This window comes from Schistosoma mansoni (assembly GCF_000237925.1).
Source record: "Schistosoma mansoni, WGS project CABG00000000 data, chromosome 3 unplaced supercontig 0105, strain Puerto Rico, whole genome shotgun sequence".
Lineage (NCBI taxonomy): Eukaryota > Metazoa > Platyhelminthes > Trematoda > Strigeidida > Schistosomatidae > Schistosoma > Schistosoma mansoni.
In genome coordinates, this window is record NW_017386009.1 from 1,035,904 (window position 1) to 1,051,427 (window position 15,524).

A 15,524-nucleotide genomic window follows, 5' to 3' on the forward strand; every position below is an offset into this window, starting at 1 on the left:
ACAGCTGTGGAAACAGCAGTAACATCTATTAGTTATTTAAACCATAGGGCTCCAAAAAACCAATGGATTTCTTCTAAGTCTATTTCACTGATGGATTCGCGTAAACTCATCCCATCAGGCTCTGAACATGACGAAGAGCGTAAACAAATTAGATCTAGGTTAACTAAAAGTCTAAGGAACGATCGTGAGCAGTGGTGGGCAACGAAAGCAAAAGAGATGGAAAAGGCAGCGGCTGTAGGCAACACCAGGCAACTATTCAGACTAATAAAAGAAACCGGAATTAAGAAGTCAAGTGTAAGTGAGACAATCTCGGAAAAAGACGGAACCCTTATCTGTTCTCAACCCAAACGTTTAGAACGATGGGCGGAACACTTTAAGGAGCAGTTTAGCTGGCCTTCAGCTACTGCACAACTACCCACTATTCCCAGAAAACCTGAATGGATCATTGAAGTAGACCCCCCAACCCTACTTGAAGTTCAAAAGCCTATAAGTAATCTGAAACGAGGAAGAGCAGCTGGTCCAGATGGATTGGTTCCAGAGGTCTTTAAATATGGTGGTCCAATTTTAGCGATTAGGTTGACTAATATTCTGGCTAAAATCTGGGAGACGGATGTAATCCCATCCGACTGGTCACAATCACTGATTGTCCCAATATATAAAAAGCGGTCAAAATCATCCTGTGATAACCATAGAGGGATTAGTCTGACTAACATAGCATCTAAAATACTAGCCTCAATAATTATCAGGCGCCTAACTAAGACTCGTGAACTGCAAACACGAGAAAATCAGGCTGGCTTCAAACCTGGTCGTGGCTGTATCGACCACATATTCACCATTCGTCAAGTTTTAGAGCACAGACACGCTTATCGGTGTCCGACAATGATAGTTTTTCTTGACTTGAAAGCAGCATTTGACTCTGTAGACTGAGAGGTTCTGTGGCAGTGTCTGTCATTAAAAGGTGTACCTGAGAAGTACATAAACCTTGTGAAGGCTCTTTACTCGAACACTATTAGTCGAGTAAGAGCTTATGGCGAACTGTCATATGATTTTACAACCTCAAGTGGTGTCCGTCAAGGCTATCCACTATCCCCATTTTGTTTAACTTCATTATAGACCTGTTGCTTGAAATAACACTCTCGTCGACTGAATCTACAGGAATTGATCTCCTACCAGGGGGACCACTAAGCGACTTAGAATACGCAGATGACATAGTCCTGTTTGGTGAAGACGCTGACAAAATGCAGAGTCTTCTGTTGGAACTCAGTAATAATGCCAGGATGTTTGGGGTGCGTTTCTCCCCATCCAAATGTAAATTGTTACTCCAGGACTGGCCTGCGTCAACACCTGAACTAAGGATAGGGAGTGAAGTAGTTGAACGCGTCGACAACTTCACTTATCTCAGAAGTCTGATCAGTCCTAATAGGTTGGTGTCTGACGAAATCTCAGCACGGATTCAAAAAGCTCGTTTGGCTTTTGCCAACTTACGTCACCTATGGCGAAGACGAGATATCCGTCTATCAATTAAGGCACGAGTATACTGCGCAGCAGTTCATTCTCTTCTACTTTACGGCTGCGAAACATGGCCATTAAGAGTAGAAGATGCTCGTAAGTTATTAGTTTTTGACCACAGATGCCTTAGAAATGTTGCTCGCATCTACTGGGATCACCGAGGAAGTAATAGTGAGGTTAGACGCAGGGTATTAGGCAACGATGGTAAATCAGTTGATAAGGTGATGAATCTTCATCGAATGAGATGGTTGGGCCATGTGTTACGTATGCCTGAACACCGATTACCACGACGCGCTATGATGACTAGTACTGGGGATTGTTGGAAGAGAGTTAGGGGCGGCCAAACCAAAACATGGCATCAGTGTTTGAAGTCACTAACTTCTAGTCTGAGCCATGTTGGCAGATGCAGACTACCTGGTTGCGGTCCGCGTGACTATCGTAACCAATGGTTAGAGACTCTGTGTGACATGGCTCAGAATCGATCACAATGGCGTAGGTGTATACACTCTTTATCTTCCCTTAAACCTTGAGATTAAAATTGATTCATAACGTTCTTCCTTCCTATACTATATATCCTTATATACAATCTTTCTTTATGTACCACCACTAAATTAACTACTATGAATCCGGTGTTCGTCTTGTTGTGCTAACGAGGTATGGCAACTTGGACCGATGCATGTGTAGTGGATGTCGAGTCGTGGACGGACTATGATCACCACTACTATTCGATTACGCGTCCAAAAACGACTTGGTTCCCTTGATAGCCCGTAAATCAGAAGGCTTTACTAGTCCAGATCAAGTATATTTATTGGCGATCTCGTGGTATCGAAATAATACCGAGACGTGCCAAAGGGTACAGGCGAAATGGGCAGTGCGTGAGCAAGTTCGAGCCAAACAAGGCGGATAGCGAAACAAGAAGTGAAACTGATACAGTTAAACAAATACAGTAAAACAATCTCTGGTACAATTGGTTACAATAATAATAATTGTTTCTGTTATTCCAATCGTGTTCTTATCGAGACTGGCCGGTCACTACAGGAGCCCCCCGCTAGAAAGGGTTTACACTTTCGATACGTAGCGGTTTCGTTCGTGGGACCGATCGCGAAACGTGCAATTGTAGGACGAAGGCGTTGGCAGAACAGGAAGTGATCGTTGATCCTCGAGTTGCCACCAAAAGTCTTTGACGTAGAACGGTACCAGAAGGAACGTGCTGTATTGATTGCTTGGATTAGCATGCTACACCAGAGTGGTTTGTATCCAGAATCTGAAGGTTGCGTTCGTAGAGGTCCGGACCAGAAACGCTGCAGACGTAGGACGAAACCAGATTGAGCCAAGGAGCCAGATGCGACCAGGATAACCATGTTCGGGACCAAATGTATATCATACGTATTTGGAGCCAGAGAGATCGACTGAGTGCGTTGACTATAGCGTGGGTGATCAGGCCAGCTTTCGCCAAGATTGACTGACGTCGACAATACCAGAACAGCGATGGTCAGAGGCGTAGGCTCGGGGTAAACAAAAATAATGAAACAAAAAAGAGAAAAGTGTAGCTTTCGTGTAGTATAGGGGTAGGTTCCTATACTGTGTCCGTAGTTGGTTATGAGGTTAGTCGAGAAAGCGTACGGGTAAACGTACTCGGCGACCAGAACGTGAGACGGTAGTCTCGTTCGAACCTCGTGAGCCTGCAACTTCATCCGCAGTCAAGGGCGGTGTGGTCTGCAGGTCTGGACGTGAGACGGAAGTCTCGTCCGTAGACGGGGCAGATGACACGTGCTGTTGACTGGGACGTGAGAATGAGGTCTCAGGTGCATCTAGCGTGGGATCCGAAGTAGATGTAGAAATCCCGCTAGAAGCTCTGATGGGTCTAACATTGGGTCTCGGCTTATCAGGTATAGCACTGTCATCGACGTGTGCTGGCTTGAGACGATCAATGCTGACTGTTTCGATGCGGCCACGTCGATCAACCTTGAAGGTCTTTTCGTGACGGGAAATCACGTGAAAAGGTCCTTCGTAAGGCTGTTGTAGAGGTTTGCGTACCGAATCTACTCGTATGAAAACATGTGAACAGGTAGATAACTCTCGAGGGAGAGCGACCTGTCGATGTTGTATACGAGTTGACACCAGAGTCAGTGTTCGCATGAATGCGGACAGTCGTTGGACGTAGTCTGATTCGCCGAACTTAGTGCTGCTCCGTGGTGTGAAAAATTCCCCAGGCAGACGCAATGTCGTGCCGTAAACAAGTTCAGCGGCGGAACATTGAATATCTGCCTTTAGACTCGTTCTGATTCCCAGGAGGACGAGCGGAAGGGTTTCGTACCAATTGTTGTTTTCGTGTGCTCGAAGAGCACTTTTAAGTTGGCGATGAAACCGTTCAACTAAACCGTTTGATGCTGGATGGTAGGCGGTAGTGCGTATGCGTTCCGTACCAAGCAGCCGTGTTAGTGAGGAGAATAATGCGGACTCAAATTGTTGTCCTCGGTCAGTCGTGACAGTCGAGGGACAACCGTACAGAGCTATCCATCGTTCTACGAAGCGGTGAGCGACTGTCTCCGCCGTAATAGACGTGATGGGAATAGCTTCGGGCCATCTTGTGAAACGATCAATGCACGTGAGTATGTGATCATACCCGTGCGATGGTGGTAATGGTCCTACAATGTCTATGTGAACGTGATCGAAGCGAGCATCAGGCGTAGCGAAAGTGCCAATAGGGGCAGCTACGTGCCTGTGCACTTTTGATCGTTGACATTGTAAACATTGTTTTACCCACATACGGACATCTTTATTCATTGACGGCCAGACGTATCGTGCAGCGATGAGGCGTAAGGTGGCTGCGATACCAGGATGAGATAGACCATGAAGGGCATCAAAGACGAGACGGCGATAAGCGGAGGGTACGATGGGTCGAGGGAGGCCCGTGGAAGTATCGCATAGGATAGTACCTGAGCTAGTAGCTAGGGGTACTTCCCGACACTGAAGGGACGTAGACTGTTGTGCTTCCGTGCATGAAGTATCGTTTGCTTGGGCGGCGGCTATAGCAGGTAGGTCAAGCATTGGCAAAGTAACTGCATTAAGTTGGATACGTGATAAAGCATCAGCAACACAGTTCGACTCGCCTTTGACGTGACGAAGGTCTGTCGTGAACTGGGAGATATAGTCCAAATGTCTGCACTCTCGTGGTGAGTAGCGGTCAGACTTGGTATGCAGAGCATACGTTAAGGGCTTATGGTCGGTGAATAAGATGAAATTACGACCTTCTACAGCGTGCCGGAAATGTTTGATGGCGCAGTAGGCTGCTAGCAGTTCGCGACCAAAAGCGCTATATCTCGTCTCCGTGGGAGTGAGGTGTCGTGAGAAAAATTCGAGGGGCTGCCAACTACCGGAGATATTCTGTTGCATAACGGCTCCTATGGCGAAATCCGATGCATCAACCGCTATACTAAGCGTGGCTGATGGGTCAGGATGCACGAGAAGTGTGGCTTGAGCTAGGGCCGTTTTGATATCTGAAAATGCAGTACGTGCGGCGTAGTTCCATTCCAGTTTGCGTGGATTACCGCGAAGTAAATCGGTTAACGGTCGTAACTGTTCTGCCGCGTGCGAAATGAAGCGTCGGTAGAAGTTGACCAAACCGAGAAATGCCTTCAGTTCCTTGAGTGTGGACGGTGCAGTGTACTCCATTATAGTACGTACTTTATCCTCACAAGGTAGAATACCCTCATGCTTAATAACATGACCTAAGAATTTTATTTCCTTCTTCCCGAGTTCACACTTGTCGGGGTTGACTATTATTCCATTATCCGAAAGGCGCTGGAATAGTAGCGTCAGGTGTTGGTAATGTTCATCTACGTTTGATGATGCGATTAGCAGGTCATCAATATGGACGTGAACAAAATCTAGGTCTCGTACAATGCTATCGATAAACCTTTGGAAAGTTTGAGCAGCATTCCGTAATGCAAATGGCATTCGTAGGAACTCAAATAAACCGAAAGGAGTCGTGATAGCAGTTTTCTCTATATCTTCAAGAGCGACTGGGATCTGGTGATATGCTCGTACCAGATCGATCTTGGAAAAAATTGTCGTGCCCTTGAGTGATGCCGTGATGTCATGTATGTGGGGGATGGGATAGCTATCGAAACGTGTAGCTGTGTTTAACGCTCGGTAGTCTCCGCATGGTCTCCAACTAACCCCATCCTTCTTTCGAACCATGTGGAGAGGTGAGGCCCAAGGACTGTGAGAAGGACGAATAATACCAGTAGCTAGTAAATTGTCAAACTCACGTTTAGCGAAAGCTGATTTGTCCGGTGCCAGTCGGCGAGGTCTTGCCGTGACTGGTGGTCCGCGGGTGACTATGTGGTGTACCACACGATTGGTCACCGATAGAGTCTCCTCGAGAGGTTTAGTTAATTTGGGGAATTTCTGAAATAAAGCGTGGAATAAATCGTCACGCGAATGAAATACACCTGTGATTCGGTACGCGTTTGTGTGAACTTTAGAGCCCATAAAGTTGCTGTTCGACGAAGTATCAATTAGCTGCAGCCTACGTGAATCGACTAGCAATTCATAGTGCTGTAGGAAATCGATACCGAGTATAGCTGTGGGAACATCGGCAATGATGAACGTCCACAGATACTGTCGTCGGTTGCTCAGGTTGACCGTAAGTTGTCGTGTACCATAGGTGGGAATGACTGAGCCATTCGCAGCGCGTAGTCGAAGCATAGTGGCTTGAGACTTACTGTTACCGATAGGTACGACAGAAACTTGGGCACCCGTATCCACAAGGTACCTAGCGTTGGTGCGATAATCGTGCACGTAAAATAAACGGCCAACCTGAGGTGAAGTACCGGCGAGTACAGCCGCATTTACTCGCCGGCTGAGGAGTTTCCTGCCTTGTATGAGCAGGGAGCTCGACAATGACGGGCACCGGCCCCGAAAGCACGGTGAAACCAGCACCAACCTGGACTCGCTTCCGAAACCGCCTTCTGGCGTGGCTTGGAAGATGCCCGCTTGGGGCGAGTCGTTACGGCTTTTCGAGATTGTGACCTGGGTCGGGGGGCGTAGGGGGCTGGCACATTTGCGCGGTCTCGGAAACTGAGACGAGTATGGATACATCTGTCCCTATCCCCATGAGCCGGAGGTCGTCTAGCATCGAGATCAACGTTAGAACGGGAAGTACTAGCAACCAAATAGTCGTCTTTGGTGTTAACTCGTGCTAGAATCTTATCTGCTATGAAGGCCACCTTGTTGAGCGGGGTGTCCTCGATCAGAGCCGTAAGGGTTGGCTGGATACTGACTGGTAAGGCTTCTAGCCACAACTCTTTGACTATCTCAGAGTCATGTTTCCTGCAAGGGATTGCAGGCGCGTGAGGTGGTGGCTCGGCTTAGCATCACCCATAGGATGACGTGCTAATAGTGTCCTCAATCGTTCCTCTCTAGATGGGAGGAAATGTCGAAGGATGGCATCCTTAAGACGGTCATAAACGTTCGGAACGTTCGGATTGAGGACAACCTCACGGACAGCGGTTAGGTGATCCCCGGGCAATGATTCCAAAGCGTAGGCGTACTTCTGCCTTTGATTGGTTATGCGGCGGATCTCAAATTGAGATTGCAGTGCCGCGAACCAGACTTCTGGATCATGAGGGATGAAAGGAACCGGTCGAAAACTGATAACCTGTATCTCGGAGTCTATCATGTTTATGTTATTCTTATCGTTATCTACCATATTAAGTTGCCAAAATATTATATATTGAAAAATATCAATACGAATATATGCAACAGATGTGGATAGATAAATAGACTCACCGGATTGATCTGGTTTGGAGAATTGGCCAAGTTTGACTTGTGCTCGATGGATTGGGTTACCAGCTGTATTGCGTGTTCCAAATACGGCTCACCAGTTGTAGTGGATGTCGAGTCGTGGACGGACTATGATCACCACTACTATTCGATTACGCGTCCAAAAACGACTTGGTTCCCTTGATAGCCCGTAAATCAGAAGGCTTTACTAGTCCAGATCAAGTATATTTATTGGCGATCTCGTGGTATCGAAATAATACCGAGACGTGCCAAAGGGTACAGGCGAAATGGGCAGTGCGTGAGCAAGTTCGAGCCAAACAAGGCGGATAGCGAAACAAGAAGTGAAACTGATACAGTTAAACAAATACAGTAAAACAATCTCTGGTACAATTGGTTACAATAATAATAATTGTTTCTGTTATTCCAATCGTGTTCTTATCGAGACTGGCCGGTCACTACACATGTATGTGCCTGGTCCTACGTTGTAGCTGACTGACTGACTGACTGACTATAATCCGATATAAAAAGCTTTGGATGTTTACCGATTCGGGTAGAAGTTTATGCTGATGATGTCGTCGTTCAGAAGGACGATGAAAGCTCCACGACCAAACCAACCAGCTCAGAGAGCATAACTCCATCAAAATCACCCACCTGAGCTATAAATCTTCTCCACCATCTCAAATTCAGAATAGTCCTAAGTGATGTGAATCACCACTGAACCACTCTTAGAACTAGATTGTTTACACTAATTAATAAATGGAAAGTCACTTGTGTTATCCTATCTCATATTTGGATTGAACTGAGTAATTTTGGAGAAGCACAATTTTATACAGGATACAAGCATGTGTTTGTTGTACAAGTTAAAATACAACACAATGCAAGTCTTACCTTCTAAGATTAAGTGACTAGCTTCGACTTCCAAAGCTCATGCCTTCACTTTCATGCACGCTTAGTCTTATGTCTATTGGATAGCATAATCTAAACAATCACTGTTTCCTATGTGATGACGGTCCTCGTAGAAAACACCTATTCAGTTGTTTAGTTTGCCCATGGATTTTTATGATGAATGATATATGGTAGTGTGTTGTCGAACCACAACTGTTATTAATTACATTGCAGGCTCATCATCAAAATAGTGTTGGTTATGAAGGCGAAAAATAGCAGGCTTATGTCCTACATATAGAAGTTAACTTAATTTTGGATAGACAATAATACATATATCTCGGTAGCTGGAACTGAGTTCGAACCCATATGGGAAATGATGGAAGACAAGGGGACAAACCACTAAGGCACAATTTCACAATAATCTTTATTCACCAAATCCTTTCACTTACTTATACATTAAGCATTTTGTTGAATATATCTAATGTTTCTAATGTTTCTCTTCATTTTGAAGCATCATTTAACACAACGAACACTCGATCAACAGTATAAAGAGGTTAAACGTGAAACGAATCTTAGTCATGTTCAGAGATATGGTGATACGGTAAGCACCTACTATATATGTGACTAAATATGTGACACTCAGTCGATTTGTTAATGACAGGCAATGTCATACTGCTAATCACAATTGATTGATCACTGTGTGGCACTCGTTAGCGAGATGTATCTGTAATCTTGGGGAACTGGTGCTCCCCGACGGATTCGACCCAGTGTCACTCAGCTTTACACTCAGAGACGTTACCACTGAGCCATTCGGGCCGCGACCGACCTCCTGTAGGACTGAGATGTAATCACAATTGATTGATCACTGGGTGGTGATCAATGTCATGCGTGTCAAGTCTTTGCTGACGAGTGCCAAGTAGCACGAAACCCGGGTCCAGGGTTTCTTGTTGACCACCTCCAACCACCATCTTAATGTCATACTGCTAACTTGACAATTGAATAATTATTGATAAAATTGTAATACATTATTTTCTAGTTAAGGTTATGCACATGATTGTCATAGTTTGTGTTATGGTTGAGATAATACTTAGTCACCCAAGTTGAAGTAAATAGTTTTACAAGTAACCACTCTCCTAAATCTTGATCAAATGTATAATCTATAAGGGAGAGGCCGAATATCAGGAGGTTCCGTGTCATTGGTAGCTGTCAACCAAAATAGTTCAGAACATTATTCACTACTTCACTGTTCTAAGATCAGCTGTTTGAACATGTAGGTTTTGAACTGTTCTAAGTGAGCTGATTGTTGAAACAACCTTAAGGGCTATAAGACTGTGTTTGAGCTAACATTGTCATGTGAACACCCTCCTACCAGAAACCGATCAGTAGAACTTCTATATAAGAGATTATAAACTCAGAGTGGTGTAGGAATAATTCAGGAGAGTAAAGGAGAAGTAAAACAGAACTTTATCAAAGTAGTTGATAATTAACTAGTAAGTTTACCAAACTCTGAACATATCTCGTAATGCATCTCTTTTGTTGTGAAATAAAACACATGCATCCAAAGCGATGTGATTTTGACACTAAATCATTTAATGAAATGATCTTACATTCAAACAACATGCTATCAGTTATTGTGGAGTATCGATAAACCGCGATACTCGGCTTTCAATAGTTATGATGATGATGATGCCTGATTATTTGTAACAGTGAATGAAATCAAATGATTGACTGTTTCAGAATAACTCGTGTTCAAAACATGATGATATCATTTTAATTCATGAATATACTCGATGAATGGTTACACCGTGTTCTCCAAACTATGTTACACTGATGAATTATTTAGATTTCTTTGAAGATCTTCAATATTATTTCAACAGTGAACTACAAAGTGTCGTTGACGGAGAGAGGAACTACAATGAACAATCGAATTTAATGTCTTTTGTTTACTTGTTTGTCTAATTGCTTTTGATAGAGAATGGGTAAATTATACGTTAGTGAATTTCAAGGAAGTCGAGATAAGTCTTCATCTGAGAATGATGAACCTCCAATGAAGGTAAGTCATACTTAATTAATGTGTAATTACTTCTATAAAACAACTGCCAAATGTTTCTGATCAACATCTTGTAGGTGAACGACTAACAGATTCCTGACAACCTTCATGTTACATATGGATATCATTTACAGCTTATTATTGTTTTAATTATCATCAAATAGTGATATTAATAGGGTTTTCCATTAAAAATATACATCTGGTTTCTTCCAAGTATACTTGAAGTGCTCATCTGTTTGGAACAAAATACGCTGGTGGTGAACTGAGAGCAAGAATATCAAGATGATTGTGTAATTATTAAATAACTCTTCATTAACCAAATACCTAATACATAGGCGCCATACAAACCCCATTTGACTTGTGTGAGGGCTGTGATACTGACCGGGTGCCCAAGCCGAAGCAGGTGGTTTTCTTAGGGGGCCACACCCTGAGGCTTTGACCGAAAGATCTGATCCATAAGGCAGTGGAGCATCGTGAGGAGATGCAGTCCCATGGTAGCCGGCGATCAACGATTGATTCATACGCCATTTGTACCTTTAGGATACTGGAGTCAGCTCATGTGCACCATTGGTTTGGAATCAGGGTTTTCGAACTCCCCTAAGTGGATTCGCCGTGTCCACCAACCCGGTTAAAGCGCCGGACATTCTCTTTTCGTTCTTTCAATTTCGTAAACAACACTCGCGTTGAAGAAGACAGTGAGTAGGGCTTCGCTGACAGAGGCTTTATACGCGTGGCCATATGAGAGTATTTCGAGATGGAGAGTGGACTCTCCTCCCTCTCATCCGTACCAGGGCATTTGGGGGCTCATTAACACAGGAAATCTATGCATTATCACGAATAGCCATCACTAATATTTATCCCATTCATAGAGGAATTAATTGTTTCGGATTGGAGTTTAAACGATATGATTGAGTGGATAATGAAGACACTAGAAACTGATTTGCACTAATAAGATATAAACTAAAAACAAATTCGGTTGTTAACCACAATACCATATGTTTCAGTTAGGTGTGGGAATAGAGAAAGACGATATATTTGATCGTTGACTACAATGAATTGATATCTTGCGAGAAGACGACATCAAAGGCACATCGCTTATCAACATATAATGGTAATGGGAAAATGAGTGGATGATTTATGTTCCTTGATCGAACTGCCGAATGAACAGTCAAGTAATGTCACCTAGATCACTCATCAGTTTGGAACAATGTTTCAGGTAGAAACACTTTCAAATACATTGGTCAACAAACTGTGTTGATTTGAATTCAATTGACTAACGCTTTCAACTATGAAAATACTAAATCTCCACAAAAAACCCCTTCTGATAATAATAATAATAATAATAATAATAATCATATACTCACTAGTGACTGACTTCAAGAGGTAAATCCAGGAGTTCTAGTGAGAAACAGCGACCAGTGGAGTTGAAACCACGTCTGTTGTGAGATATGAACTCATTGAAGACAATCGGTGAACGGTTGCTCAACTTCGTGGATTGGTTGAAGTTAGACAATGACACCATCGGATGCCGGTTGGTTCAGTGGTCTATCGGCTAAATGCTCTGGCGCGAGACTGGTATGTCCTGGGTTCGAACCTCGCGAAGCGAGGTCGCGGATGCGCACTGCTGAAGAATTCCATAGTAGGACGAAACGGCCGTCCAGTGTTTCCAGATTTTTGATGGTGGTCTAGCTTCAATTGACTCACGCTTTCAACTATGAAAATACTAAACCTCCACAAAAACCCCTCCTGATTTTAATTCCGTCATTTCCGATCAACAAACTTGATGTTTCAAAATGTCAATATTTTGTCAATCGAATTCAAATTTCATAATTGAAACAAACACTAGATAAACATCTCTATGTTTTATTGTCATTTAGCCAAGACATTCCGTCGCTTCGAGAGATATTCCATTGCATACTCTACATCGTCAAATAATGATGACCAATAATGCAGAAGACAAAAGCTTTCTGATGCAAATTCTTGGTTTGAAACTGAAGGTGAGGTGTTTTTCCCCTGAGCTTTACTTATTTAACTCTGTTGATGTATCCACTCTTTTCCACTTATTGTTACATGACACTGATTTCCAATATATCCAAAACCTCCTAGAATTATCACAATAATCTAGATGTAAATATTCAACTACATAGACAATTCTGATAAATCTTTTATATATTTTGTCCTTCCAACGAGTCGACCTCAATGACAACTTTTACGGTGATGTTAATATTTTCAAGTGGTAGTATCTTCCGGAAGTTGATTTGACTAATCAGTCTCTCATGACAAATGTGCTATCTGTACAGACTGTCTCATGAATGCCATGTAGTCACAAGTTCGAATTAGAGTTAGAAGGATGACAAACAATGGTGTCCAGGAGGAACATGTTGTTTTAATCTAGTCTTGTCAGGTGGACTAACCTTCATCCCAGTGTTGTTGCTTATCAACGAACTGGAACCTGGTACACTTCGGTGAACATATCCATTGTATTATCTACTGAGGTACCAAGCCTAGATTTCTACTAACTTGGGTAATGTGTACGAATTCAATTTTTAAGTATATTTTTTCTCAGTTGTAAATAAATGAATTCATATCGCAGTAGTACGTATAGTGTTTCTATCTAGCATCCCCTTATTCAAAAATGCAACCAGAGATCTATCCAGTAATAAAGCTCGTCGTCAATCATTATCATTCTCTTCTCACCAATAAGATTTGCATAAAGACCATTTACGGTTGTTTAACATCTCTTCATTAATTTTATAGTATCTGTTGATCACTGACAGACATTTTCATTATAGATGGTTTGTAGAGACTGTTGAACATCATTGTTTACATCATGGACTGATCCTAATTAGACAGGAAAACTATTAGATGAAAAATCAGTGATCTGAAGGTTAAGTGTTAACACAGAGACGTGAAGATTTTAGGTTCAACTGTCGATGGGCTCATCTATCCACATTGTTGAGAAGTCCATAGTAGAACGCAACAACTTTCCATTGCTTCCTTTTTAAAAACAGCTATGTTACAGAGATCATCCAGTGATGTGAACCAAATCACTGAACATTCTACCTTCACCTATTTGACGTTTACAAGATGCTAATATTGATCCGTTTATTTAGTACGAGTTCATTTCAAGTTGAAAGATGTTTGGAACAACTCAATCATACCATTCACAAATTCTCCTCGTATATTATATGTGTTAGATGTATTGAGGTAAGATGGTGGTTGGAGGTGGTCAACAGGAAACCCTGCACCCGGGTTTCGTGCTACTTGGCACTCGTCAGCAAGGTAAACCTGTAATCCTGAGGGAACTGATGCTCCCTAACGGATTTGATCCCGTGTCACTCAGCTTTACACTCAGAGACGTAACCACTGAGCTATTCGGGCCGCGACCGACCTCCTGTAGGACTGAGATGTAATCACAATATATATATATATATATAGTGCAAGCAGTGTCGAGCCACCTAGACTGGTGGCCACATTGAAACTTGATCGATAGCATTCCATCAGCACTAAAGAAGGACTTGACACGCATGACATTGATCACCACCCAGTGATCAATCAATTGTGTTAGATGTATATTTATCTACCTACTTTTTAACATCATTTTAATGTGATCCTTGACAGAGAAGAGATCTCATTGAGGATACTATGAAATTAATAGTGAAAGTAATGAATAATGAAGAAATACCAAATACCAAGGCAACTATCGATCAAACATTGGATTGTACAGAATCAGTCTATGAACAGTTCAAAAGTAAATGTTTCACACTACAACAGGTAAATACTTTCATTCGAGTGGATCAATCTTCCAAATACATTACATCTCATTTATATAGTGTCATCTGTAATGACAAACTCACTTTGATATGTTGATGGCCCCTTTATATTTCACTGAGAAGCGTACACTTTTCTAAGTAGGTTGACATAGCCATGAGTGTATCACTTGTGGTCTGCCATTTGCGACTTTTATTCGAATGTTACCACAAGAGAGATCTCTAATGTTTAAACAATGTCGATTGAGAGACATAGAATGTCATTCTGTTAATGCTAGTGACAAGCGTATTCAGAAGAGAACTAGTATGAAAACTGATTGTGATTTAAAATGATGTCAGCTTTACTGGATTGTAAACACTCAGAGATTTCAGGTAGGTTTGTTTGAAACGAAGAACTACTGAATATAGAGTCTGAAGTGAAACCACAGCTGACCGAAATAATTTTCGGAGGAATGAGAACTTTGAGTTACATGTACGACAAAATGTTTGTTGTTATCTATTTCATTTAAATTGGCAGCAAAAGTTATACGATAATGAATTTTGCCTCAAATACGATTCTCCTGATCTGAGATCTGTTTGATTCAGTGTATAGGGATGACATATTTATGTTGAGCACTGCGTGTGACAGCTTTAGGGTTAGGATGGGTTTGCGAAAGTACTAATTGTTTCTGAACAAACACGAAGAGATTGAATTTCCGTACGTCCAAGACTCAGAACAACCTACGTACAGGAATTCTGTGTTGAAGTCAATCTCATGACCTGTTTCAACTATACGCTAAGCAATGAATGAGGATGGATGTTTGTTATCTGCTCTTATTGGATTATTTGTTTTTACTCGTTTTGGAGTTCATCTTAACACACGTTTTCTACAAGTTACATCAACGAACTTCATGACAACTGTGTATTTCATCATTTAATTTGAGTGATTATATACTCAGAAAACTATAAGATACTCATGGTAATCATAGATGGATAATGGCTAGCAGTGGAATCCACGACGCGCGTTTCGTCCCATTTGGGACTCGTCAGCTGAATGTACCTGCATCTCAGTGTTGATATTCACTCTGGGACTAGAACCCAGTACCTTTCGCTTCAAACGCCATCGCGTTATCCATCTCTGCTTACCATGCTTGTGAATTAAGGCTATATCGAGGCAATACGCACAATATGCACATATGCCAATTGGAGACTGACCAGTTGCAGTCCTAACACATTGATGGGGAGATTCAAACAAACAATACTAAATGAATATAAGATTTTCAGTATCTCCTGTTAGCATATTCAAACTAAACACAACATATCTAATTAAACATTAAACGATTTTATCTGTTTGGATTGATTTCAGGCTCCAGAAGTTGGAGGGCACTTTTCTACTCTTTACAATTATTGTGCGGATGGTTATACAGCTGAAACGATCAATGAAGCAATCATAAAAATTTGCGGTTAAATCAAAATTGATCTGTCAGTGTAATAAACTTTGTCGGTGTGAAATTTTTAATAAATGATTCTTTCCTCAAAAA

The 15,524-nt window shown here is 42.2% G+C and overlaps 1 protein-coding gene across 1 annotated transcript; it reads left to right on the forward strand.

Annotated features, from left to right (window-relative positions):
• Positions 1-8,665: 8,665 nt before the first annotated feature.
• Positions 8,666-15,524, forward strand: Smp_179170 (family C13 non-peptidase homologue (C13 family); the record flags this gene model as incomplete). The annotated part of the gene is made up of 5 exons (XM_018791313.1): positions 8,666-8,785; positions 10,157-10,237; positions 12,112-12,231; positions 13,856-14,008; positions 15,350-15,524. 5 exons carry the CDS (start codon positions 8,666-8,668, stop codon positions 15,449-15,451), a joined length of 576 nt encoding a protein of 191 aa, XP_018645525.1. The 3' UTR covers positions 15,452-15,524.